This window comes from Pteronotus mesoamericanus, unplaced genomic scaffold (genome assembly GCF_021234165.1).
Source record: "Pteronotus mesoamericanus isolate MK-2021 breed Mesoamerican mustached bat unplaced genomic scaffold, CSHL_Meso_final scaffold_99, whole genome shotgun sequence".
NCBI lineage: Eukaryota > Metazoa > Chordata > Mammalia > Chiroptera > Mormoopidae > Pteronotus > Pteronotus mesoamericanus.
The window spans coordinates 2250062-2276241 of record NW_026555330.1 but is presented as its reverse complement, the minus strand read 5'-3'; the positions used below and the strand labels follow the sequence as shown (position 1 = coordinate 2276241).

Below are 26180 nucleotides of genomic sequence, written 5' to 3'. Positions count from 1 at the left end.
CCCCCATTCCCCTTTCTGGGCCCCGATCTTCCTTTCTGATGCCCTGGTGCCCCAGAGTCTCTGCTGCCCTGAAACTGTCCTCAGAGGTGCAGCCCACTTCCCCGTCCCTTCCCGACCAGATCTGACCCGTCGCTTGGTTCAAAGCTGAGTCCTGCTTCGGCCCCAGCAGAGAACCACTCACATGGAGACAGTGCCACTGTGGTGGCTGTAAACAGGCCCGCAAGTGCTGTGGTGCTTCTTTGTTTCTCAGTCTGGGCGCCAGTGATACAGGTTTGTTCAGTTTGCGCGAGTTCACTGAGCTGTGCGCTCCTGTCATCTGTGTGCCCTTCTCTGTATGTCAATAGGCAGCAATAAAAACTTTGCTTAAAAACCATAGTAAGAAAGATAAGATATTTAGAACAGGGCATTTTAATAAATGCTTAATCTGGTGATCCACCTTGAGATAGAGTCATACACACCACTCCAGGCTTAAAGACACTGGTCAATGAGCATAGCTGGGCACTAAGCGAAAGATTTTTTTTCTTGCCTTGCAAAAACCATTAGCGATAGAATGTCTTTGCTTCTCTAAGTATTTGAAATAAGATTCTATTGAAACATAGAACTTTTTCAGGGTCATGGCCTTCCTGCTTTGCTTTTCTTTCTTCGGCAATCCTAGGTACAGATCAAGAGTCGCTCAGAACGCAATGCTCTTGAGACCATGTGGGCTGGACGTGCTCCAGCAGAGGCGGGGATTTGGCAGGGAGGAGGCTCTGATAATTTCAGGACAGTTTCAGTCCGTGGTCCCATGTCCAGTGGGCAGCACCTGGCAGCTTCCTGAGGCTCCTTCCGGCTTCAGGCTGTCACAGTTTTATGAGGTAGAAAGAACACTGTGTATTTTCAAAAAATGGAAACAAAGTTCTAGAAAAGTCAAGTCGTGCCCCAGAAATAAAAAGGGGCCCAAAGAAAAATGTATACACACATATGAATAATGAATTTCTTTTCTAGCTCTTGGCTCTCCCCTTCTACCTACCATGAGATTGCCTAATGGTCAGGAAGCTGGACACAATTTTACCCAAGCAAAGGTAGAAGGAAACCAGGCTAGCTCAACTTCTAGGTTAGAATTTCTGACCTGCATTCTACCCTGAGGCTGCCTGTGCTAATGGTATCCATGAGATACAGAGAAAGTAGAAATGGTTCAAGGGCCCATGCAATATAACAATTTACATTAATTTTAATGTGATCATGTATACTGGATTTTTATGGACAATCTGGGTTTTAAGAAACCAGTCACTTTGTCTCTTAACTGAATTTTTCAGCAATGCATTCATTCATTCAACAAAACTACTTGCTAATGGTGCTGAGCTAATTGTATACCCATGTAGGAAAAATAAACTTTGACCCTCAACTGCACCAAAAGTTACCTTGAGATGACTCAGAGATCTATACGTGAAGGCTGAAACAAGTACCTAGAAGAAAACTAAGTAGGTGAACGCCATGGCCTCAGGCTAGGCAAAGATTTCTTAAACAGAACACAAAAAACACTACTCATAAAAATAAGATTGGTAAATGAGATTTCTTTAAAATTAAGAATCCCTGTTCATTAAAAGATAATATTAAGAGAATGAAAACACAGCCACAGACTGTGAGAAGATATTTGTAAGACATGTATTGGACAAAGGACTCATATGCAGAATATGTAAAGAACTCATAGATCAGTAAGACAGACAACTCCCTGAAAATGGGCAAAAGACTTAAACAGTCATTTCACTAAATGGATATTAAAGTGGCCAATAAGCATATGAAAAGTTGCTTAACATTATTATTAGAGACATGTACATGTAAATCACAATGAAATACACACTTCCATTTTATTTTTATTTATCCTCACTGAGGACATTTTTTTTCACTGCTTTTAGAGAGAGAGGAAGACAGAGAGAGAGAAGAGAAAAACAGATTAGTTGCCTCCCATATGCACCTGACTGGGGCCTGAACCTGCAACCTTTTGGCTATGGGACAATCCAACCAACTGAGCCACCCCGGCCGGGGCTACCTTCCCCACCTTTTTAAAGTGAACAGACTGGCAACACCAGTACAGGCAAAGTTGTGGAGCAACTACAAATCTCATAGTACTGGCTGGAATATAAATTGCTGTACCACTTTGGAAAACTATTTGGCAGTCTCTTTAAAGCTTAATATGTGTATATTCTATGATCCTGCATTTCCAGTCCTGGGTATAAACGTAGGATGAATAAAGTCTGGAGATCCATCTAATATACAGCATGGTGATTATAGCTGGTAACACTGTATTATACAGTATCTGGCACAAATAACACCCCTTTTTATTACAAAATCATAAGCATGTAGTTCTGTAACATAACAATATCGCACTCCTGCACACCATATGACATTTTAGGTGAAATGTTCACATTAAAACTATAAATTATTACACCCATATTATTACACCCTACCAACCACACTCAAGCAGGCATTACTTCTGCCAGACGCGGTATACTTGAAATTTGCTAAGAGACTTGGTCTCACTACACATATACACAAGGGGTAACTACATGAAGTGATGGATATGTTAATTCATATTTACATACGGATATGTGGCATGGTTGTGGTGATTATTTCACACTGTATATCCAAACACCATGTAGTACACTTTACATACACACAATTTTTATTTGTCAAGTATACCTCATAAACCTGGAAAAAAGATTATTTGTAAGCAGCTTCATTTGTGATAGGCAAAAATTTGATGCAACCCAAACATCCACCAGTAGAATGAGTACATAAATTATTGAATATTTATGTAATGAAATGATACACAGTATTGGAAAAGAATGAACCATTGTTCCATGCAACAATATGGGTGAATTTCATAGGCACACTATTGAGTGAAAGAAGCCAGACACAAAAGTACATGCATTATGTAATTTATCCATATCAAGTTCAAATATTGGTAAAACTAATCTATGGCGATAGAGGTCAGAACAATGGTTACCCTGTGGGACACTGAATGGAAAGGGGCATGAGGGGGAAACTGGAGACTGTCAGTGTCTCCACCTGGGTGGCAGTTACACGGGTGTACATATATGTAGAAATTCATCATTCTGTGTACATTAGCTTTGTGCGCTGTACTGAATTTATACCTCAAAAACAAAAAGTAACACCAAAATATCAGACCATATCCTGATTGCATGTCCAACAACAGAATCACTGTGGCTTTTGCTGCAAGCATTCATACCGATCTTTTATCTTCCTGATGTTCCAGGAACCCGCTCCTCTCCAGGGAAGGCATATATCTGAGAACTCTTTTTATCCTGGCAGACACTGAGAGCCATATTTATTTCAGGCAGGAATGGAAGGGGCGGGGCATGGAAATACCGCCTGTGGGAAGTAATCTTTTCTCCCACCACCCAGTAGAGGATCAGTACAAGCTCAATAAATGTTTATGGATAAATGACAGTTACTATTTGATATAACACGTCCCACACCCCTTATATTAGGCACTGCACTAGCAGCTTTCCCTTTTCTTATTTAATACTTACATAACCCTACAAAGCTGTTCCATTTTTAGTCCCACGTACAGGTGAGGAGATCGAGATTTATGGAGGGTTGGTTAAGTTAGTTGCCCAAGGCCTTACAGATAGTCAGGTGATGAATGGAAATCCCAGCCCAGGTTATCTGAATTTAGAACCGAGACTCTTAAACACTTGCTATGGAATGAGTGGGTCGAGTCCAAGCCCCGCCCGTATGTTATATAACAGGCACCATTGACCCTGTGACATGCCGCAGAGGGCTGAAGCTGTCGCGGTTGCCAGGCTTGGCGATGGATTCCTCGAGGCCCTTTGGTGCCACCAACTGCACACAGGTGGTTAACTCCGACCAGAGAACCAACTGTGTTGACTCCTTCCCCAATGACCTCCAGCCAGCTTGCATGGGGAAACAGGAAGGTTCCCCAGGCTCAGAAACCATAATTTTTTTTTTCCGAGTTCAGAACACACCCCGGAGGTAGGCGTGGGGGTTTCACTCCCCACTCCTGGAAAAGGGAGCCAACGCGAAACTTCCAGAGAAACAAACAAAACAGGCCTGCGACGGAGCGGGATAGAGATGGGAAAAACTTGGGGGGAAGTTATGTGACAGAAACAGCAGAAAAGAGCGCAGCGAAAAGGAGAAACAGAAGAAGTCCCCGTGACTCCGAAGTTAAGGGGGTGTCCACCGGGCCCCTCTCTATTGCGCCTGCGCAGTGCTACCTCCTTTAGCACCCCCGCCCCTTCCCGCCGCCTGAGATTTACTCGTCTCTCGGCAACCATTCACCCAAGGAGCCAATCAAAAGGCACCTCTCGCCAGGCCCTCGCCGTCAGCGTCCAGGCGGAAGGATCCCGTGGGCGCTGACTCCGCCTTGCCCTGCCCCTCGCTCCCGCGGGAGGCAGGCTTAGGGGCGGGGGCGGGGGCGGGGGTGGTGGACGGGGGCGTGGTCAGGCCGTATAAGAACGAGGGGGGCGGTGGCCGTGAGGCTCACTCCGTGCAGCTGTCTGGGGGCTGTAGTGACCGCGCCGCTCCTGCTGGGGGCTGCCCACACCAAGCACCTGACTCCGTCCTCTCCTCTTCCACCGCCCAGGTGAGTCCAGGGCCCTCTCGTCCAAAGGGTTGAGGATGCGGCGGATCCAGAGAGCCGCGAATTCTGCCCTCGGGGGTCTCTCCCCGTCGAGCGGAGCTCGGGTCCTTGCCGAGCCCAGTGGGGGACGCGGAGGCGTGAGGGGTGGTGCGGACAGGTGACGGGACCAGGTGCTCCCTTCCCCCGCAGCTCCCTCAGTGGCACCCTCCCTCCACTCTCCGCCCCTGTGGGCCAGGCGAGACGCTCCTAGAGGGAGCTGCAACTTTCCAGAGACTTCGGCTAGGCTTGGCAAACTTCAGCGAGTTCCTGATGCGCGCTTCCCGCGGGCTGCGCGTTGGCCGGGCGCGGCGGGGAGGCCGAAGCGTACGTGATGGGGGCCTTCGGCTCCTTCCTGGGGCCCGCCGGCGTCCCGCCACCCCTCGTCGCTTGCGGTCTCTCGGGCTAGCACCTGCGCTCCCACCCGCACGTACACCCCCTCCGGCCTGCGCAGCGCGAATTCGAATGCGGCGGTTTGGGGAGGTGCAGTTAGAGACGCAGCGGTCCGGGGCCGATATCAGGCCGGACAGGGGAGGGGCGCTTCCCAGGCGGGGTGCCAGGGCCCGAGCGGAGATCGCTCACTTTTCTTGGACTCACACCAGACTGTGGACACCATAAGCAGCAAAGTGACCTAAGCGAGTGACTTGTGTGCTGCGCTTCTCTCGGAAACTTCTCGGGATTACGGTGTCTGCGACCTGGTTCCGCCCCTTTTAGAAGTGAAACTTGCTTACAGAGTAGACTAAAAGCCATGACAGTCAGTTGACTCGCTAGCGGTGCCGCGGGTGGCTCAGGAGGCGCCGCTGCCGTGGGAGGTGTCGCAGTCAAGATCGCGAAGGTAGGAGGGGAGTCGGAGGAGGGTGACGAACCTGAGTACAGGTTGGTAGCCTGCAGACCTCAACACAACGCCCGCGGGCGGTCAAACCAAACGGCGCTCCCTCGAAGCCAGGGGGGACTTTAGCCATCCTCTCTAGAACTGACTGTTAGGGCTGGACGCCGCGGGAGGGATCGGCTCAGCCCTCTTCCCCCTCCCTTTTGGTTCGGAGGAAGGCTTCTGCCGGGCTGCCCACGTCCTTAAGTAGGGACCTGCTGCTTTTTAACTGTTGTTTGTTTTTTAGTTAGGGAGTTAGAACATGCCAACAACGCAGTGCTTGAAGGGCACCGATAAGCGTTTATGAAGACTGTGTAATCATTTATATTGTGACAATTGGTATTCAGGATAGGTGGGTTAGGAACCTGAACCTCCCCAGAAAATGAAGTTAAGATGATTAAATCCTCCTGAAGCCGACTCTGGGCTGGGTCCAGCTGTCCTTCGTGGGGATGAGGGTGGCCATTGTTGGCTCCACTAACCTTTCAACATGTGTAACCTGGCAAGGATCAGAGCGAGGAAGCAAGGTGAGGGTGGTAGGAGTGCCTCCCAGGAATTGTGCTGAGTCTTAACTCCCCAGAGGTTTCTGAGGGGGGTGGTGAGACCTGCTCTGGAGACTCTGCCACTGCCCGGCGTGAGGTGGGGACTAGAGAGTGCTGACTTTTCTCTTCGCTTTCAGGGGAGCGGTCTGAGCTGGACCAGCAGGAATTCTGTCCTTTGCCATTGTTGTTTGTGAAGATGGAAAACTTAATATCTCTGGAGTCAAGCTTTTACTTGAGATAACTGAAACTTTATATTTTAAGGTACACCTGTATCTTTAGAGTACACTTATTCTGAATAAGGAGTTTTTAGAAAGAAGCTCTGAGTTATATGTTATATGTAATTGTTCAGGTAGCTGTGGGGAGAGTCTCATCACATTAAACAAACAAACAAACAAACAAACAAACAAAACTTTTCCTCTGCCAGGAGGCTCCTAAATTGTTACCCAAAACAAAAGTCCCTAATTTCATAAGGAACGTTAGTGTGTGAATGTAGAGCTAACAGCAACGCCTTTTGTGGCCTTTCTTCCACCATACCCACCTTGTATCTAGAGATTACATTGGGGTAACTCTGTCAGAATGAACATGATTTAGCCTAGCACCAGTGCCCCCCGCCCCTCCCCCGCAGTTTCTCTGCTCTCCTCCCAGCACCAGCAGCTCCCGAAATCCCCTGAGTTGCAGAAGCTCCTCCCACAGCCCCTCTCCCAGCAGCGCTGGGTTAGCCCGCATTCCCAGCGTTCAAGGCTGGATGGAGCAGGTTGTGGACATTCTGCTCCATGCACCAGAGAACTGAGAAGCCCTCGTACTCTGAAAGTCCAAGGAACTGCCCGGCAGTAAAGATAATCTAGAGTGGACTGTCATGCCCTTGTTCTGCCAGTAACCACACTTATTTGATACGGAGTTAGAAAATGGCATTTTTTTAACTGCTCAAGTAAGTAGTACCTTGCCTTCCTCTTTGCTATGCTGTGTGCATGGGGTCAGTCTCTGAAGAATGGCAAGCCATGAGCTCTGAATGGACGTGGTAAACCATTTTTTTTGTGTGTGTGTTACTGAGAGAAGTTGCGGAAGCCCAAGGCTAGTTTTGGGAGTTAGTTTAAACTTGTGTTTGAGTTTCTTGGTTTCACCCTGGACTCTGGGCTGTAGCTGTTATTTTGTAGGGGTGTGTGTGAGTGTGTGTGTGCGCGCGCGCGCGCTCGCACGCCTGTGCGTGTCTGGGGTTAAGGGCAGCAATGCAGAGGATGGGGTGTTAGTTGGGATAAAGCATTACTCTGGTTAGATAAGGTTTGTTGCTTTTTTGTGTATTGTCACTGAAGAAACAAGACAGTATAGGAGCCCGTCCTGCCATCTGGGCGTTTTGACTGCGGCGTGTTAGATTGGCATGCGCCGTGTTCTGACGGAGCAGACACCTGTGGGTGGAGATGTGCTCGTGTGTTTACAGCCGCTGGCGGACAGCAGTGGGGGCGATCGCGTGGGCTGCTTCTGGGATTTCTGGCCTCAGACTTCTTTTTTCTGTCCCTCTATGCGTCGTTAGGAAGTTCGTATTTGTAGTTCAAATGGTTTAGAGGAAGCATCTTTGTGTATCCCAACTATGTAAGAAATAGCCTGATAAACTGCTTAGAATCCATAGATTTGGGGCCACTTTCCCCTGTAGCCTGCTGTAGAAGTGCTTGCAGGATTTCTTGGAACAACAGGAGAAAACTAATATGAGGACGCAATTGCTAGTGTTAAGCAGCTCTTCCTGTAGGTTGTTTTTAGGCTCAGAGCCTTTGGGGGTCTTGGTCACGGCCCAGCTTTAAGTGTTTATTTCTGGGATTACAGTGATTGAGTCAGTGAGTGGTTAAGTGCTTCCCAGGCAGCGATGTGTGCCAGGTGCTGGGAGGCCCGGGCGAGGGCTCTGGGGTAGGAGGAGCTGGGGCAGCTTCAGGGGTCCTCCGCACGCGCAGTTCTCACTTGCTTGTCTTCGTCACCGGCACGTGAGCCCCGGGAGGCAGGGTTGTGTGCTCACTGCCACCTCCTCAGCGCCCAGGGCCGGTCACCCAGAGGTTAAGTGGACACAGACCTCTGCTGGCGTGCGGCTGCCATTCCTCCCCGGGAGTGGGGCCTCCCTTAAGTAGGTGGTGTCCTGGTGGGCCAGGGTGCCAGAGCTTTGGGGACCAAAAGCTCCTAGCCTAAAACGCAGGGTGGTTTCCAGGCCTTTTCCTAAATGGAGGCCCCAGAGGGGGTGGTGTGGAGCCCAGGGGCAGGGGCCACTAATTGGTCCACAGCTGAAAGCCTTCAAGCTGTTACCCTGCACCCTCCCACCCTGCCCATCCGCCCTCCACCAGCCTCCCTTGGCTTGATCAGCCTTTCTCGCTCCGCGTGTACTCGGTGGCCAGCTCTGCTGATTCTTTGTCGTGTTGTGTTTTCCACTGCTGCCCCTGACCTGGTTGAGGGCCCTGCAGACAGCAGCTTGATGGGAGGGTAGTCGGCTCCTCTCGCTGCCTGGGGCCAATCCTACATCCCAAGCTCCCAAAACACCACCTTCATGACTCACAGGCTCTGCCCGTCCCTCTAGGGGAGGCAGAGCGTCTTGCCAGGACCTGGGCCTTCCTCACTTCTGCTTGTTCTCAGCCTCCGGTGGAGGAGGCTTCCCGGGGGCCCTGCCTGGCCTCACAGAACACATACCCACATAGCTGATCAAATTAATCTGCTCCTTTCTCGCCACCCTTTAATCTACCCTGGGACCCTTCTCAGAGGCTTCTGAGCCACCCTATCTGAGGATCCCCTTATCCCGTGCCTCTCCTCTTCAATACATCTTTACAGGTTTGCTTTGTACCCTATTTTCTACTTCCTTCAAATCTTTGGATTAACACAGAAAGACCTGTATCTCTCTCTGTATTGGCTCGCTGGAAACACCTGAGAGAACGCTATCCATGAATCTCGAACTGCTCCTACTCCCTCATGCTGACAGAGCTGCCGTCACCTTTCTGAGCCCTCGGAAGAGTCACAGAAGGGGCAGCCTTCCACCTCCCCTGGCTGGCTGCCCCTCACCCCAAACACGCCCTGTTTATTTTATCCCTGACCTGAGCTTGTGATAGTGGAGAGGTGGGCCCGAGGGCCGCTGTGGCCAGCTGACTGCGCAGTCGTGGCCAGTCCTGTCACGCACGTGGGGGACCGTGAGGTGGCCGCAGTAGGAGGTGTGGGTCCAGAGCGGAGACGCGGCGGACACTCACCAAGCACCTGCGTGTGGCCAGGCACGGACTTGGGGTCTCCTGTGCCCAGGTCCTCTGTGGTCTTGATCCTTATCCCCTCCCTGCTCTGCGGCTGCCTCTACAGGCTTCGGTTTTTCATCGTCACAAGGCCGACAGACCAGCGCTGCCCAGTAAAAATGTAAGAGCCACAGTGAAGTTTCCAGTAGTCACATTACAAAGTAAAAATAAACAGATGAAGACAATTTAAATTTTACTTAACTCATCATGTCAAATATCATTTCAATTTGTAATCTATATAAAAATGTGAATGAGATACTTTACTTTTTTCTTTCCCATGCCGAGTCCTTGAGATCCAGGCTGTGTTTTACATGCACAGGACACCCGAGTTTGGGTTTGTCCCGTTTCCAGTGCTCCACAGCCCCGTGAGGCCGTGTGCACCGGATTGGGCAAGGCAGGTCTCTGCCGTCGGCAAAAATGCAATGCCTGCCTCTCAAATTCTGACTCCACGTCCCTGTGAGGCAAGAGTTAACAACACGAAGTTATGGCAGGAGTGCCAGCTAGGTTATCAGCCGTGCGAGGGCAGAGGTCTGTGTGTCTGTCTTTGTCTCAGAAGCTTCTAGAACAGCACTAGGAACATAGTAGGCACTCACAGAGCTGAAAGAATGAAAGGAACTTCACTCATTGTGGCCATCTCCTTGATAATCATTCACCATGTGAGTCAGACCTGATCCTTGAACACAGGACGTTTTGATTCTTAGCTCAGTGTACGTTATGTTTTTTTCTGTAGTCGAGAATAATCATAAGGTGATCAAAGGACTGCAGAGAAGATCTGAGAGTGGCAGGGGCTGGGTCTCCGACAATTAAAACTGGAAACGGTAACAGGAAATAACTTTCCAGTAAAAGGCTTCTTTGAGGTGCCTGACGACACCACCGCCGGACTTGGTAAAGGCTGACTCGATAATTATCCCGGTGAGCTGTAGTTGTGCCTTGTGTGACTCTACACATGTGGGAACACCAAAGACCAGGTCGCTTGGGTGCAGAAGTAGGTGCCATCTCATGGTTTTGCCCTTTCACTTTAATCCCACCCCTTCGCCCCTGATTCTGCCCACTAACCCAAATTTCTGTTCTTAGCGGCATTTATAGTGTTGTCAGAGGGCCACCGTGCCTGCTGTCCTGCTCAGACCTAGAGGTCGGCTGGCTGCCATGTGAATGTTAACGGCTCAGGGAAGCGTCGGTGCAAAATGGAAACCTGGGTTGAACTGTGTGTGTAATTAGCGTCCTTACTGAAGTGGAGGCCGGCTCAGGCGCATGCGCGTGGCAGTGTGTTCATGCATCTAATGCATGTGAAGTGCATTTGAGCACCCGAGAGTGGCTTGTGCCTTTCCTGAGAGGCCCAGGGATGCTGTTAGTGAGTAGACTGGCAGGGGACTGAGGACCTCGTTTGGACAGCTGACAACGTTCAGAGCTCTAAGCTGGCGAGGTCCGTGGTAGAGCCACCTGTGGAAGCAGCCCTTGATGAACCTGGAGGCTGTCAGCCCTGCAGCGCTGTGAATTGCCTATAGCCTCGGCCACCCTTACAGTAAATGATCTAGAAACGGTCATATTTTTCCCAGTTGAGTCAATCTCTGAAACAGCGGAACCAGCCCTGGGGATCTCTCTGAGTTCAGACCAGTTACATCTCTGACTTAAAAAGAGGCATTTGGTAGGAGGGAGTGGACCACCCAGTAGCAAAAAAGATTATTTCCGATGTAAGTTGCGTAGTTAGCACTTAATAATGCTGACACCCTGGAAAAATCAAGGCTTCTCTGCTTAGCTTCCATCTAAAGATGTCTATGTCCTGACCTTGTTGATATCTACATTAGCAACCATTTCAGCGTATCCCTTTAAGCACTGCAACATCTGTGCTGTTCCTGTTATGTGGGGGGCAGTGTTTTCGTTCCGCTCATGCTGTTTGTAGCCCCGGCGTTATCTCTCCAGCCACACTTGCTGAAGCATCCTATTTTGACGGACGGGATGAGCTTTCTGTTTGGAGTCTTCTCAGGGCGGGTGACTATGGACAGGGCCCCGTCATTGATAACCATGAAGGCTGCGTGTTGGCAGCAGTGGGGAGGAGGAACTTGTGAGGGCCCCTCAAACTGGAAAAGCCTGTGCACAGCAAGGCAGCCCTAGGTTCTGCCTTGGTCCAGGGCCCCATCTTTCCTTAACTCAGACGGCATCCCTGTTGCAGTGGGGATCTGACCAGCCTCTCCGGCTCTGGAAGCCATCATTTCCAGAGGCGAGGAGGATAACCCTGAGAAAGTAGACTGGAGCCTGAATGTGGTCAGGAGCCAAGGGTGAGAAAAGGCCCATCTGTGGCTTTGTTGTGTCGCCGGCTTAGAAATGTTTTCTCTGGTCACAGCTTTGTGGCTCTTTGAACGGAGGCAGAACGTGTTTGTGGGTATTTGCGTGGGCAGCTGTAAACATTACTTCTGGGAAAAAGTACACACAATATAATTCATCGGCCTTTTCTTAAACAAGGCATTATTTTATCTGATTCTATTGCTTTGGGCTGTCAATCAACGTAAACTTTTTTGTTCTACGTACAGGTGTGTGCCTCGGCTATCTGTGACTTTTTAATGTGTCTGGGGGCAGTGGAGAAGTCTCCGGAACATCCCCTCCTCCCTGGTGGTGGGGCTAGCAGCCCGAAGACAAAAGGCTGGCTCAGGCTTCCCCCGGGTCCTAGATAACTTCTGGCCTTCACCCCTCCAGGAATTCAAGGAGTAAGAGAGGTTTTTGCTTCTGAAGGCCAAAGCCACCTTGACCCTGGTGTTTCTCCTCCCCACTCCCCAGTTGTCTGGGGTCGCATATATCCAGCCATAGCCATTCAAAGCATCTGGCTGTCTTCTCAAGGGTGAACACATCTCAAGGGCCAGGCTATACGCAGGTGGAAAATGTGGCAGGTGTCCAGCTCCACGCATGGGCCGGTCTGGGCCAGGCTGCTTCTGTCCTCGGTTCTGTTCCAGCTTCCCTCATGCGCTCACCGGTGGGGCCCTCGTCACTTCTTGCAAATGGGCCTGCCTTGTCTCTGCTGCCCCATCGGGCTCTCTGTTTCCTGGATCTGATAGTTACCCTCTTGTCTGCAGGGGGTGTCCTGTTCTGTTGCTTTATCGGCGATGGACACTCCCGTGCGCCTGGCCAGCGGAACGAATCCAGGCAGCCGCCGCCATACTCTGGGAGCAGAGGGTTGTGGCGTGGTTGCCCACGAGGATTGGCCATTCCTAAAATCTCCCTCTTGTGCCATCGTTTTTTCTTCTTGACGCTTGCCTAGCAAGCGCATCATCCCAGCTCCTTCCACTCCAGGGTCCTCCCTCCTGGACTTGCTTCCTCCGAAATCACCGCTGCTTGGCCACCTCGCCAGCATCTTGGAGCTCCCTCGGGAGAGGGCCCCAGGCCTTCACCTCCCAGCCACTGTCGCTTCAACACAAACACCAGTCCAACTATTAGAATGTCTGTACTTAATTACCTCCAGTTCCGGTGGCTCGCTAAACTGCAGACCAGAATGACTTTGAAGGAGAGGGTTTCTGAACTGACAGCTGGTTGCTTAGTTCTAAATGCTTCTGTCTTGCTTTCATCACTTGTCATCTGACCTGTCTCAGGTGGCATTAGCACAGCTTCCCTCCATCTTATAAAAAAACCTTTCCACCTTCTTCCCCTTTCCTTCCTCTTGCTGCGCTCTGCTTCCCGCCGCTGCCTGAGCAACCAGCTTGTCTTCAAAGCCTTATAGCGCTTGCATTCGAGATGCTGTCAGGGAGAGTTTGGTGGCTTATGTCAGCAACCTGGCTAACTGTCTGTCCCCTTGGGTGTCCTCTGGCCATGGCTGGGGCCACACAAAGAGCCCCTGGAGGGCCCTGCGTCTGTCAGTGCTGCTGGAGCCCGAGGACGTGGCAGAGGGAGCCTGCGGGGAAGGGGTGTGGGAAGGGTTATTAGTGAGACATGCAGAGACGAAGCAGCTGACACACATCCCTGCTGAGAAATGGGATTTCCCACACCACACAGTGGGTAACGAGTTATCGTCCCCGGGGCCTCTGTCCTCAGAGCCACCTTGGTGTCCTTGCAGATGACCACTGCCCTTGGCCCAGCTGGAGCCTGAAGGGCAATTGCTCAAGCTTCGCCATCCAGCATCTGTGGCGGGGAGGCAGGCACACAGCTACACGGTTAACAGGCGGCTGCCCTGTCCTTTTTTGGACAGAACCAATAAAGCCTCTGTTTTAGAAAAGATCACTTTATTGGCAGCAAGAACTGGTGGAGTTGGTCGCCCATTCCAGCACACTGAGGACCTGGGGACAATTCACTTAACCATTTGGGATCCTTAGTGCTTAATTTTGGGAAAGGGACCGTTGTAGCTTGAGGGAAATGGGAACTGATGGGCAGTGGCTCATACTAAGCGCTCTTCCGTTTGCTTTTACATGTGCCTCTCTATACCTTCCTTTTCAGGAAACAAGAAACAGGCCCAGAATGTGGTTCTCAGTCACCAGCCAGCTCAGGGAAGAGGCGGGTGGGAGGTGGTGATGCGTATGGCTGTCCACTTCCACCTCGGGCTGGTTCTTTAGGCTTTCCTGTGCAAGGGAACTTTTTGCTTTAAGCATCCTCTGTTGTAGTCAGAGGAGAAGAGTTTGTGTGGCAGATGCCCTCTACGGGCGCATGGGTCCCCTCTCGGCCAGGAGCGAGGGACACAGGTCCTTTGCTGTGCATACACACCTCCCTTAGAGTCTGTCCCCAGACGTGGGCCATTGCCCATGGCTGGGTCTCTTACCCTGAGCTCGAAAGTGCTAGTAGAAAGGTCCAGGTTTTTGAGGGACCACCTAATAACCGTGAAAGGGAAGTTTACCATCAAACGAATGCTGAAATGGGTTTGAGTTTCTTTTGAATTCTTAGACCCACAGCGGGTCCCAGGACCAGGGTGTTGCTCTCTGGTCTCTGGGCAGGGTGGAGGGGCTGCCGTGTGGAGAGAGCTGTGGTATTTCCATGAAACCTCTGCAGGGGGGCCTTCTAAGCTTCATGCCGAAGAGCACAGACCTGGACTTAAATATGTACCTACTGTCTTTGACTCGTGGAGGCGCAGCTCCACACACACCAGGAACTCTGGACAGCGTCTGTCCCTTATCAGTCCCGAGATGGAGTCAGTGTTGATTGGACTGTGCGGCCTGGGCATGGTATCAGCGCTCCCGCACTCTCCTCTGCAGCGGCCCCTCCGCCGGCCCTGCTTGCCTGCCGGGAGTCCCCTCCTGCTCTCCTGGCCACTGTCACTCCTGTTTCGGGAATCCAAATAAACTGTGCAGCAGGACCAGAAATGGCTCCCCATCCCCCCCCGCCCCCCACCCTCCAAATGGGCTCAAACATAGGTTTTCAGATCATTCTGCGCCAAGTGGCTCTGTCCAAGGCAGGGGCGAAGCAAAGATAAGTTTGACGTCAGCTTGTCGTGGGGGAGCTCGGTTTGACCTTCTCGCCTCCTTTGGCTTTTCCTCCCGCTTTGGGGGCTGTCTCTGCACACCTCTGTTCTTTCCATGCGTGTGTTCCACCCTTCCATGAGAGTCAGGCGACAGAAGAAAAGGAGTCAAGGCTGCCCGAGGCAGTTGTTCATCGTGAGTCAAACATTTTAGAAGATTAAACAGCTTGAACTGGGTAGGAAGTTGGTCATCCTCACTTGTAAAACGGTGCCTGAATGTTCAAATCAATGAGATATCATCGTTCCGACTTTTCCCAGTTTCCTCTGTGCAAAATATAACAACTCTGTTTCTCAGACAGTAGAAGGAAAATCAAACACTTTAGTTGAGTTTACCAGGCTTCAAATTAATTTTTTTTTCTAGTCAGTATTTTGTGCATTTTTGAGCTAGAATTTGCCTCTAACCAGGGCCTTTCATGAACTGGGAATGGGTGTTTCGTGTGATTCTTTTAGATGAGGATTATATCAGTGTTGATTTCAAGTGGTTAGTTAAAATTGAAACTGTTACACTAAGCTCTGGTGTGTTCTCTAAGCATTAAGGGCCTATGACTTGGATTTATTGGTAATACCAGTGTGTGTCTAAGTAACTGGAAAATGTGCTTCTCATCTTTGAAATTGCTTGGATGGGTGAGGGAAAACAAAGGACTCCTTCATACTAGGCATCCATAACTCATCTTGGGCTCTTGTAATGAGCTGCGGACCGAATATGAACTCCGCCTGAATTTGCACCTTCAGTGGCTTGAGTTTCTATGTCTAAATCATGGCAAGTTGGGAGAGTTAAAAACTGCACCATGGACTCGGCATTTGCCATGCCCTACACTGTGCTTGTATGTGGACTGCTTTTTTCTGAACGTTAACTCCGTTATTCATGCCTGTATCACAAGCTGACAGGGCAGAAGCCAACCATAGACACCTTAAGAGTCTTGGAAAATAAGCATATTGCTTGTATTAAGGTTCTTGCAACTGTAGCAAATAATCAACATAACAGTGTCCTATAAGGGTGGCTGTAATATGTCTGAAATGAGAAATAGCGATTCTTCTAAAACTACTAAAACATTTTTGGGTAACATAGAATGGAACTAGATGAGATGGCTTATCCATTATTTTGGAAGTTTTGGGTTTTTTGTTTTTTGGGTTTTTTTTTTTTTGTAAACAGTGGACACCTTCTGTACAGAACATAAATAGAAACTTGACTGAAAGCCATTGTATAGGAAAACTAGCTTCTCATACCCACCCCTCTAGAGATGAGCAGGTAAGGCTGGGAGGGGAGGCTCCCCAGTGCATTTGGTTTTGGCACATGGATATGGCGGTGGTGGGGATGGACAGGAGAGGAACTGAGGGAATTAAATAAGCTAGCAGGTGAGTAGAAGTTTCCTAGGGGAAAGATTTTAGAACATGGATAACAAGGCTTTAACTATTTTTTCAACTAACACATGTATAGGTTCTAAATTCAAAAAGGATAAAAGAAATTTTCCTCGGTCCTGTCCCGCACCCAGGAGGCGGCCTTTGGTGCGGCTGAACCGTTGGGTGTCCTGCCAGAGACACTGTGTAAGCGGAGACTTGCACCTTCACACACAGTTCTGCCCTTGCCTTTCTGTTCCACGACCTCGATGAGCATTTCACGGTCACACAGGCAGGGCCGCCACCGTTTTGTCGGGCAGCTGTGTGCATTGGCACTCGCAGTTCTCCATACAGTTCTCTGCTGGATAGTGTTGTGCATACTTGCAGGTACACCCATGGGATAAACTCCAAAGCCGACTTCCTAGAAGTAGAATTGCCCTGTCGAAGGGTATAGCCACTGAAAACCGAGAGTGCCACATTGTTCTCCAGAGAGAGCCCACGGGCATTGTACCCACGGTGACTGCTTCTGGATCTCTGCCAATCTGATAGGTAAAAGGATACCTTGAAGTTTTAATTTGCCCATCCCTTTAAGGTGAGGTTGAATGTGTTATGCATCTGAGCTCCTGTTCATACCCTTTGACCCTTCTTCTATTAGGGTTCTAGTATTTCTGATCTGTAGAAGCTCGCTATTCATGAAAGAAAGGAATACTTTGCCTAATGTGACAAATATTTTTCTTTGTCTTCTAAGTTCTTTATGGCATTTTTACCATGTAGATAGTTTAATTTTTCTATAGGCACATGTATCACTTTAGGGGACTCTCTAGGTTTTATATGATATAGAAAGGAATACCTACTCTGTGTAAATATATAAATTCCATGTTTTTTTTCTAGTGCTCTCAGGGTTTCATATTTTATACTGAAGTTTTTGATTCATCCATCTAGATCTTAGTATGCAAGATAAGGAGCCAACTTATTTTTTTAAAATCTAGATTACTATCCAGATGTCTCAAGATTTTTCCCTTTACTATTCTGAAATGGCTCCTTTATTATATGCTAAATCCCCTTATTAATAGATTTTATGCCTAGATTTACAAAATTCCCTTCCATCAGTTTGTCTGCTTTCCATGCCACCGCCGCAGCGTCCAGGGATTGTGGCTTCACAACCTCTCCCCTGGGGCTGAAATACACCATTTCTGTTGCTCATAACCTTTCTGGCCATTGCTGCCTTTCCTCTCAGCTAAACCTTTCAAACCCTCAGCCTAAAACAGCGTCTACCTTTGAATCTACTGCAAGTTCAGAGATTTAAAAATATGCCCAAATCCTCCTGTCTGCGTCCCTTTCCTCCCCTGGAGGAAGGAGCGCTGGCTTTCTTCAGGTCCTCCCTGGTCTCAGATGTCCCTCTGCGCACGTTCAGGACCCCTGTCCTACAGGGGGGAGTGATCCTGACTCTAACCCTCCACAACTTCTTCTTCTTCTTCTTTTTTTTTTTTTTTTAATGATTCCCTGGAAGGAAAAGCCTGAGTCAAAAGCATTCCTACAGCTATTCTCTGCCCCATGATTGAGGTTCTTCTTGGTGATATTCTTAAAGTTAACTTCCTTCTGTTCCAAGTATTGGTTGGGTTACAGCTCGCCCGTTTGTATTTTTACAGTAGGTCAGCATCCCTGACCGACATCTGTGTCTCCACATCACAGATGGTGCAGCAGTGGCTCAAAGCAAAGCTCGAGCCACACCTCTCTGATCATTTGGACTGGGCCCGTAGTGCCCTGTATAATGGGCACATGGGCACAGTGCGCTCGTCATAAATGATGAAAGAAAGGGGCCACAGAGCACTGTGTCCCCAAGTTCATCGGAAAGAAAACCACTGTCTCAAATCTGACTGGAAGCCAAATGCCAGCTACAAAAAACATCAAGTATTCCCTCACAAATTCTGTCTAGCCTCCTGAACTCAGCACTCTGGTAGGATGATCCAGATGGCGCAGGGCTTTATAACGCCGTCCCAACAGGTTTGAGGGGAAGCTTTTATCGCCCCCTTGGCATGCCGTTTTCTGTAGCAAGCAGAGGGGCTCATCCCCAGACTGGTCTCCCTGGAGCCCCGCCTCCCCATCGCCAACCGGGCAAATCCAGCCCCGTCACCTATGTGCGAAAAGGAGCCTCTGAGGGGCTGGAGGACAGCGCTGGGGGCCAGGGGGATGGGGCCGGGCCTTGGCTGCCGCTGCCTCTGCCCCGGCCCCTCGATTCCAGCCACGAGCTCCTGTTGCCTTTCAGTCTTCTTGTGTCCTGTCCCCATAAGGGGTCTTCCTCTTCCCCCCAGTCAGAGGACACTTCTGCATTCTCTCTACTGCGCACTGCCTGGTATTGCTGTGCGGCGTGCTCGCCCACCGTCTGGGCGGGCGGCTCCGGGAACGCTCAGCTGCCTGCCTCCAGCGGTGCCGGATGCACCCCGACACCGGCAGCCACCCCGTCGATCTGGGCGGGGTAGGTGAGGCTCGGATCCCCGGTGCCAGGGCAAGACTAAACGTCCACATTGCACCCCAGGACAACGCGTGCTGGGTGAGCGCTCAGAAGCAGCAGCTGCAGAGACCATCGGGGTGGGTTTTGCATGTGTCCAGCAGGTCAGAGGTGTGAAGGGGGCAGGGGAGCCGCTCGCCGTGCAGTCTGAGGACAGCGCCTTGACCTTTCGTTTCAGCCCTTCCATCCCTGTAGCTAATATTTGACGCAGGCGGATCCATAGGCACCTTGACTCTAATATATCAGTATTTTTAAATATACTATTAGGATTTCTGGGAACCTGTTGCGTTTCGTCTTCTGCAAGGTATAACTTAGTTGAAAATGACTTTGGTGACTTTGTGGCTCTAACAGGTCAAGTGTGAGCAGTGATGTTTTTCTCTTAGTTCTGAGTGCAAGCTTTCGGCTCCTTGGATAGTGCCAAGGTACCAGTTTTCAAAATGCAGGTGACAGATGACTCTGCTGAGGGAGTTTCCCACACGCCGTGTGGGGGCCCTTTGCTGGGCAGAGTCGTCCCACCACAGAGCCGACCTCGCCCTTTGTAACCCAGGAGTCCTGTCCCTCAGATGCCTCCTCGGTCCTACCCCGGGGAGCAAAAGGGTCTCTCAGAGGGCTGATCACTCTGATGCAGGGAGAGGACGTGGGTTCCTGCTCACAGGATGTCCGTGTGCTTGGTGCTGATAGGACTGACCGGACGCCCTCTTCTAGCGGGGCTGTGGCCCCGTTGAGAATTCATCTGGTCACGGAGTGAAGGAAGTTTGCATGTGGCCTAGGCGTCAACCAGTTCAAGATGCAGTGAGGGAGCCAAGGGCAGGAAAGGTGGCTTTCATAGAAAACAAGGAAGCTCAGCAAACCCGTTGGCTCTCTATTGGCTAATGCCGTGTTCAGGTTACTCGGTGCAGTGGGTTTATTTCCTTCCCATCACACAAGCCCGCACAGCCCACCTCTCACCCTCACGCAGACAAAATGCGTGAAACAACACCAGCACATAAAACAAAATTACGAAGTTACCCAATGTGGCGCAGGGTGAATGTCTGGACATTGTCCTTACCCCACGAAGGCACTATTTTTTACATATTTAATTCATTTAATCCTCACAGCAACACCCAGTAGTAGGCCCACTTACTACTGTTTACAGAAAAAGGTTCAAAGAAATCTCAGTGTCATCTCTGAGTCCCTTGAGCTGCTTTGCAAGTGGAAGTGAATCCTAACTGTGTTTCTCACCCCCTCACTTTCAGTTCCCCTGGCCACGACGTCCCCCAAGATGGCAGAGGAGAGCAGCAGTACCAGGGACTGCGTGTCCTTCAGCGTGCTCAACTGGGACCAGGTCAGCCGGCTGCATGAGGTCCTGACCGAGGTCGTGCCCATCCACGGGCGAGGCAACTTTCCAACCTTGGAGATGACCTTGAAGGACATCGTCCAGACCGTCCGCAGCCGGCTGGAGGAGGCAGGCATCAAAGTGCAGGACGTCCGGCTGAACGGCTCTGCTGCTGGCCACGTTTTGGTCAAAGACAACGGCTTGGGGTGCAAAGACCTGGACCTCATCTTCCACGTGGCTCTTCCCACCGAGGTCGAGTTCCAGCTGGTCAGGGATGTGGTGCTGTGCTCCCTCCTGAACTTCCTGCCGGAGGGTGTGAACAAGCTCAAGATCAGCCCGGTCACCCTGAAGGAGGCCTATGTGCAGAAGCTGGTGAAGGTATGCACAGACACTGACCGCTGGAGCCTCATCTCCCTCTCCAACAAGAACGGCAGGAATGTGGAGCTGAAGTTCGTTGACTCCATCCGGCGTCAGTTTGAGTTTAGCGTGGACTCCTTCCAGATCATCCTGGACTCTCTGCTCTTTTTCTATGACTGCTCCAGCCACCCCATCTCTGAGCACCTCCACCCCACAGTGATCGGGGAGAGCGTGTACGGGGACTTTGAGGAAGCCTTCGACCACCTGCAGAACAGACTGATCGCCACCAAGAACCCCGAGGAGATCAGGGGCGGGGGGCTGCTCAAGTACAGCAACCTCCTCGTGCGGGACTTCAGGCCCACAGACCAGGAGGAGATCAAAACTCTCGAGCGTTACATGTGCTCCAGGTTCTTCATCGACTTCCCGGACATCCTGGAACAGCAGAGGAAGTTGGAGACCTACCTGCAAAACCACTTTGCCGAAGGAGAGAGGAGCAAGTACGACTACCTCATGATCCTGCGCAGGGTCGTGAACGAGAGCACCGTGTGCCTCATGGGCCATGAGCGGAGGCAGACCCTGAACCTCATCTCCCTCCTGGCCTTGCGCGTGCTGGCCGAGCAAAACATCATCCCCAGCGCCACCAACGTCACCTGCTACTACCAGCCGGCTCCTTATGTCAGTGATGGCAACTTCAACAACTACTACATTGCCCAGCCTCCAGTGACCTACAGCCAGCCCTACCCCACCTGGCTGCCCTGTAACTAACCTTGAGACCTGAGGGTTTCCACAGTGGGAACCCTGTAGCGCAGAGGCTCTCAGGTAGGGGAGCCTCCCTCTAGATGTAGGTGTTTGCCTTTTAAAGGGGAACTCAGCTCTGGTTCTGCTTTTTTTTCTTTGTGTCCCCTTTGGAATGGGTCGACAGTGTGTCATGAGCCAACCCTAAAGGGACCCATTATTCCAGTGACACTTCAGAAGAGGCTGTAGGAAGTATGGCCTACCCACATCTTTCCAAGATAGACACTACCACGTCCCATCCGGAGTGTGAGCACGGGGGCCCAAGCTCCGTGCGGTAGCCGAGACTGGGGAGGCGCCCGGGCGGCGTACGGGAAGTGCCACGCTGCTTGTCTTCTCTCTTGAGCCTGGGGTGGGCTCTGCCAGCGCCCGCCTGGGGTTCTCGGTTACATGAAAGTTGTGCTGATAGTCTATTTTCTTGCATCAGTTTTAGTCAGGCAGAAAATGGCAAACATGAGGGTGCTCCCGTGACTTCAGTTTTGTTCCAAGGACGGCATTGCTTATGTTATTCCCTGTCAGCAGAGCTGAGGACTTCTTTCATCAGTAAACCAAAGCCAGCCGCTGCCGAATGGAGGTCTGGCTGGAAGTGGTTCATGGTTTAGATGCTATGCTCTCGTGAGGAATTGTGTGAGATTGTTGAGGAAGAAAAAAAAAAAAAAAGATCTTTTCTTGAAAATGTAACTTGAAAACAAATAAAATGTGGAACATAATGTTAAGACAGAATTGTGGTGGGGGTAGGGGTGATTGTAAATAGGAAACATGAATGTTCACTTTTTTCTTTAAGAAATTCTTACTGAATGACACTTCTTTTTTCCTCATCCTCTCTTTTGTTTTTCTCTTTCTACGACTAAGGACTGTGCTGAGTGTAGGGTCATTGGAATAACTGACGTGTGAGGGTCTTCCCGTGTTTTAATTGGAAACCCATTTTGGTCACATTCCAAGTATGACAAGCTGTTTTTCTGGAGTACTTGGGCTGATATTTTTGTGTTTTGTTTTTGTTTTTGTTTTTGTTCAAAAGTAGCGATTTCCTTCTCCAGAGTGTTTTGTTTTGTTTTTGACAGCAATGAATTTGGGAGTTTCAGTAAAATTGAGCAGCCTGTGGAGCGACCTGCCCCTGTGGTCAGGTATCTGTGGCTTAAAATGGCTGTGGGTTGGAGCCCGCGGTCCCTGTGCTGTGCATGAGGTAGAGGGTGAGCGTCCAGTCGGACCTGTCAGCAGGCACTGAGGCACCTTGCAGTGGTCCATCCTACTGTGTCTGGGCATGAACTGAGTGAATGAAGAAGAATCTCCCTTACGCTGGTAGATTTGACTATGCCTGTTTATATTCTGCACTTTAGAAGGAAAACAGTATTAACCTCTAGTCTGAAGCAAGCTTAGCAGATGGGAGAGCTCGAAGCTGCTGCTTTCCCAGTAGATTAAGGAAGGGGTTTTGTATTTGGAAATTTCATGTGTGAACTCTTAGCAAGCATCATTTCAGGGTGTCAAGGGTAAAGAAACCCAGCATTGCCAGCCAGCTTGGTTTCTAAAGTGATTTGATCCTACATGTGGCCCTGATTGGACATTCCTCCTGTGGCCAGGCACACGCCAAGCCCTGGGCGTGTGCTTCCTCGTCGCTTTAATAAGCAATGAAGTTACCTTCGTGCAGAAATGCTTAATAGAAAATGAGTGGTTTACCTTTTTCTGAAGATTACATTTTCAGGGTTTTTTCTGGACTGTGGTATCTTGGCCTCTTAAAAAGCAGGCGGGGGCGCGACTGAACCCCAAGGCTTAGCTGCTGTCCAGGCTGTGCTCCAGGAGGTGGAGAGAAGCCACTTCCTAGCATGACCAGCTCCTGTGTCTCTCTGAGCCGCTCATATCTGAACTCACTGGCTTTGAGTCAAGGCCAGTTTAACATTGGAGGGGAGGGGCGGGGTGCTTCAGTGTTAAAAGGGGAACAGTGAAAGAAGAGTGAATCCTGACTTTGAGAACTACGTGGTCATCCATGACCTTAAGAGACCGCCATTGTGGTCAGATGGCAACATGTTTGCTCAAAAATGACAGATCTGTGTAACCAAAGCTTTGAAATGTGCTGAAGCCGCCAACAAAAGCACTTGCTAACGGCAGTCGGTGTCACAGCCCACAGCAGGCGTGGCGATCGGGCAGTGAGGCTCCGGAGGGAGGGAGGATCGGAGCCGCATCATTAAATGTCAGTTTGTCCTTGGCAGTTCTTTCTGCTCATTCTCTGCCACCGCAGCACCCCCGCCCCCCGACCCTTGAGCCGGAACTAGTCCTTTGAACGTGAAGGGAGGCACAGAAGTCGCTAGGAACCCCAGCCTCCATTTCTTTCCCACCCTTGCACGGTGGCCAGCTTGGCAGTCTCTTCACCTGAAGTCCTCGGGCAGCCCAGCTGTTCCGGAGTTTGCAGGCAGGCGTGTTCTAGAACCACCAGGGTAAAAAGCTACACTTTTGAAACACCACCCTGGGCTCACTGTGTCTCCACCTGCTCTGTGAGCCTTCTGCCTGCCTCAGACTAGACCAGGTAACCTTGAATTTCGGGTGTCTGGAAACTCCAGCTGAAGCCTGCCTTTCGCGCCGCTCAGCCACGCTGAGTTCAACGGTGGTGCTTTTCTGTGCGTTGAGTAACATGAAACTTAGCAGTGGCCAAGTGAACTAAAGTTCAAGTGCAAGTTCTCGCATACATTTAAGCAGTCTCGTTTGCTTCAGGGCTCTGAACAGTGGTCTGATGCCTTCCGCAAGCGTGCCGCGTGTTGCCCCAGCCTGCTTCTCGGAATCGGGTCGACAGCGGTGAGATTAAAACAGCACCTTTTCCCTTGGGTTGGCAGAAGGGTGCGCGCTAAGCTCCTGGCCCTGAGCTTCAGCCTCACCCTTCAACCTCGTCTTGGCAGTAAGACACTATTCCTCACTCACTAGCTTCAGCTCTGAAACCAAACTCCGTATCACCAACAGCTTCCGATCCGGGCTCTTGCCGATCGCCCCGGAGGCCTGGCAGGTGGGGGCCGGGGAGGAAAGGTGCTGGGTTCCTGCTATTTGGTAACAAATGTGTTTTGACATTTAAGTCCCCCCCCTCAACCCCCCGAGTTTGCTTTTCCCCTGGAGATGTGAGTTTATGGTGAGCTGTGTGTGTGAACCTGCGGTGTTATTTCTGTTTGGTTTTCTTTGGTGATGCATTAATTAGCAAAATGGCTAAAGCCCAACTCTGCTTGCTCTTCAGCCTCCCGCGGGCCCTGGCCCCCTTGCCTTCCTAGTAGATGAGGATTTTAACAAGGGCTGCTTTCTCAGCTTTAGGAAGCGGTGCCACACAAAAGCAACTTCCGAACTTTCAGAACGCCTCCCTTCTCGTTAACTTCCTGGGGGCGGTGCCTTGTTTTAGGGTGCAGCTGGGTTCTGAGCTCAAACATCCTCTCCCAGAGACTGAAGGATAGTTATCCAGGTGTGAGAAGAGACCCCAATACTCACCGGGCCGTGACCCCTGGAGCATCTGCCTGCGGGCCCACGTGAGGGAGAAGCCTTTGGGGGGATTCTGTGAGGTGAGAGAACTTCCAGCGGCCAAGGTTCAAGTCATACCCTTAATCTGGCAGAGACCAGAATGTCACAGTTGACCTTGGAACATATTCCAATTCCGCCAGTTACATTCAGAGGACCAGGGGAGTGGGGGGGGGGGGGGGGGGGTGTGTTTGGGGGGTAGTGGTGATATATTTAAAAAGACCTGACAACTTTATGGGATTATTTGTGGAGACTTCAAGGTGAGGATTGGGAAAGGAAATGCTTTTTTTGTGAGTTCAAGTTCTAAATCTTGTTGACCTATCACTTTATTAAAAAAAAAAAAAAAAAGTTAAGTGTCAGCAAAAGAAAATGCTTGGAGTTCTCTGCCTGGGTTAGTGAGAGTTGATGCAAATTGCCGTGTGTGTTTGCACAGCAAGGTGAGAAGACCATCCGCTAAAGAGGAAACCATTAAATAACATGGATCTGTGGGTGTCTGAAAACTCAAGCCATCCGGGTTTTATTTTATTTTATTTTATTTTTAAATGAGTTAAAAAAATATCTGCTTTAGAAAAATTAAGATTTTTTTTTCTAATCCATTAACTTCCAAATTAATACAGTTGGAAAGTACAGTACTCATTAGACTAAATTGGAAGCTTTTGTTATTTTAGATTCGCATAGCCTTTGAGATATTAATTTACTAGGATGCGTGAGTTTTCCTCTTTGGTGTAATGGCCACTGACCTTCTTACGTGAAGCAGGTGAAATCACTTGTCAATGCAAAATGTATTAGAACTTGATGAAATAGAGCTTTGAGTTTGAGAAATAAAGATATATTTAAAAAAAAAAAACCAAACACCTTGTCAGTTATGAGACCTTACTGTGCCCATTTCTTTGCGCGCCTCTTCCACGGTGAACTTGTTTTCTGTTTCAGGGAAGGTGCTGCGTGGGGGTGGGTAGTTATCAAAAACACCCTTGGACACTCCTGTGGACGCTGGTGCTTTCCCCGGGGGACGTACTGTTACCTTGGGGCCCATCGCCTGCTTACTGTTCGGACTCTTCTCCAAAGTGCCCGGCTAATTTAAACTGAGCTTTGTTACTGACCACAGCCTCTCAGCTAATGCCCACGTTCGGTGGTGTAGTCTTGTTGATTCAGTGCTAAAAGCTAGGTTCTCCTGAGCTTGACCTGGGCCCCAAACCCCTTTCAATAAGAGAACCAGGATAACTTGACTGCTACCATGGTTTCTTCACATTTTAAAATAGGCCGGAAGTGAACGAGTGAGATTTGAGTGGCGGACAGATGCCATTGGGAGGGTATAAAGAGAGACCGCAGAGCCTGCATGGTGACCAACTTGCTTCCTAATTCCTCTGGTCCAATTCACAACCCCTCTGCGCCCCCAGCCCTGCCCTGTCCAGGGCCTCAGTTCTGCGCTGAATCACTTTTACTCCTACGTATTTTCTGTAACTATCATCAGAAGACATACGTCTCTGTATAAAAATTCTTCACCCCCTTGTCTTGCCTGCCTGCTGCCGCTCCTCAAACCTCCCTGTGTGAGGGGGAGCATTCCCTGGGGTCCTGTAGGCGTGCGGTCCTCCTCCAGACCATGCCTGGGGGCTGCTCCCTCAGGGACGCTGTCTCCCTCCCCCAAAGCCCTTCCTGCAGCCAGGCCG

General features: G+C 50.2%; 1 protein-coding gene across 6 annotated transcripts; it reads left to right on the top strand.

Moving 5' to 3' along the window:
• The first annotated feature begins 4504 nt into the window (after positions 1-4504).
• On the top strand, positions 4505-22960 carry TENT5C (terminal nucleotidyltransferase 5C). 6 transcript variants are annotated; one of them, XM_054564991.1, is made up of 3 exons: positions 4505-4606; positions 6184-6307; positions 19802-22960. In XM_054564991.1, exon 3 carries the CDS (start codon positions 19828-19830, stop codon positions 21001-21003), a length of 1176 nt encoding a protein of 391 aa, XP_054420966.1. In that variant the 5' UTR covers positions 4505-4606; positions 6184-6307; positions 19802-19827; the 3' UTR covers positions 21004-22960. The 6 variants fall into 6 exon arrangements, with proteins under 6 accessions (XP_054420966.1, XP_054420965.1, XP_054420967.1 ...); XM_054564992.1 differs by lacking the exon at positions 4505-4606 and adding an exon at positions 5131-5474; XM_054564990.1 differs by lacking the exon at positions 6184-6307.
• Positions 22961-26180: the final 3220 nt, after the last annotated feature.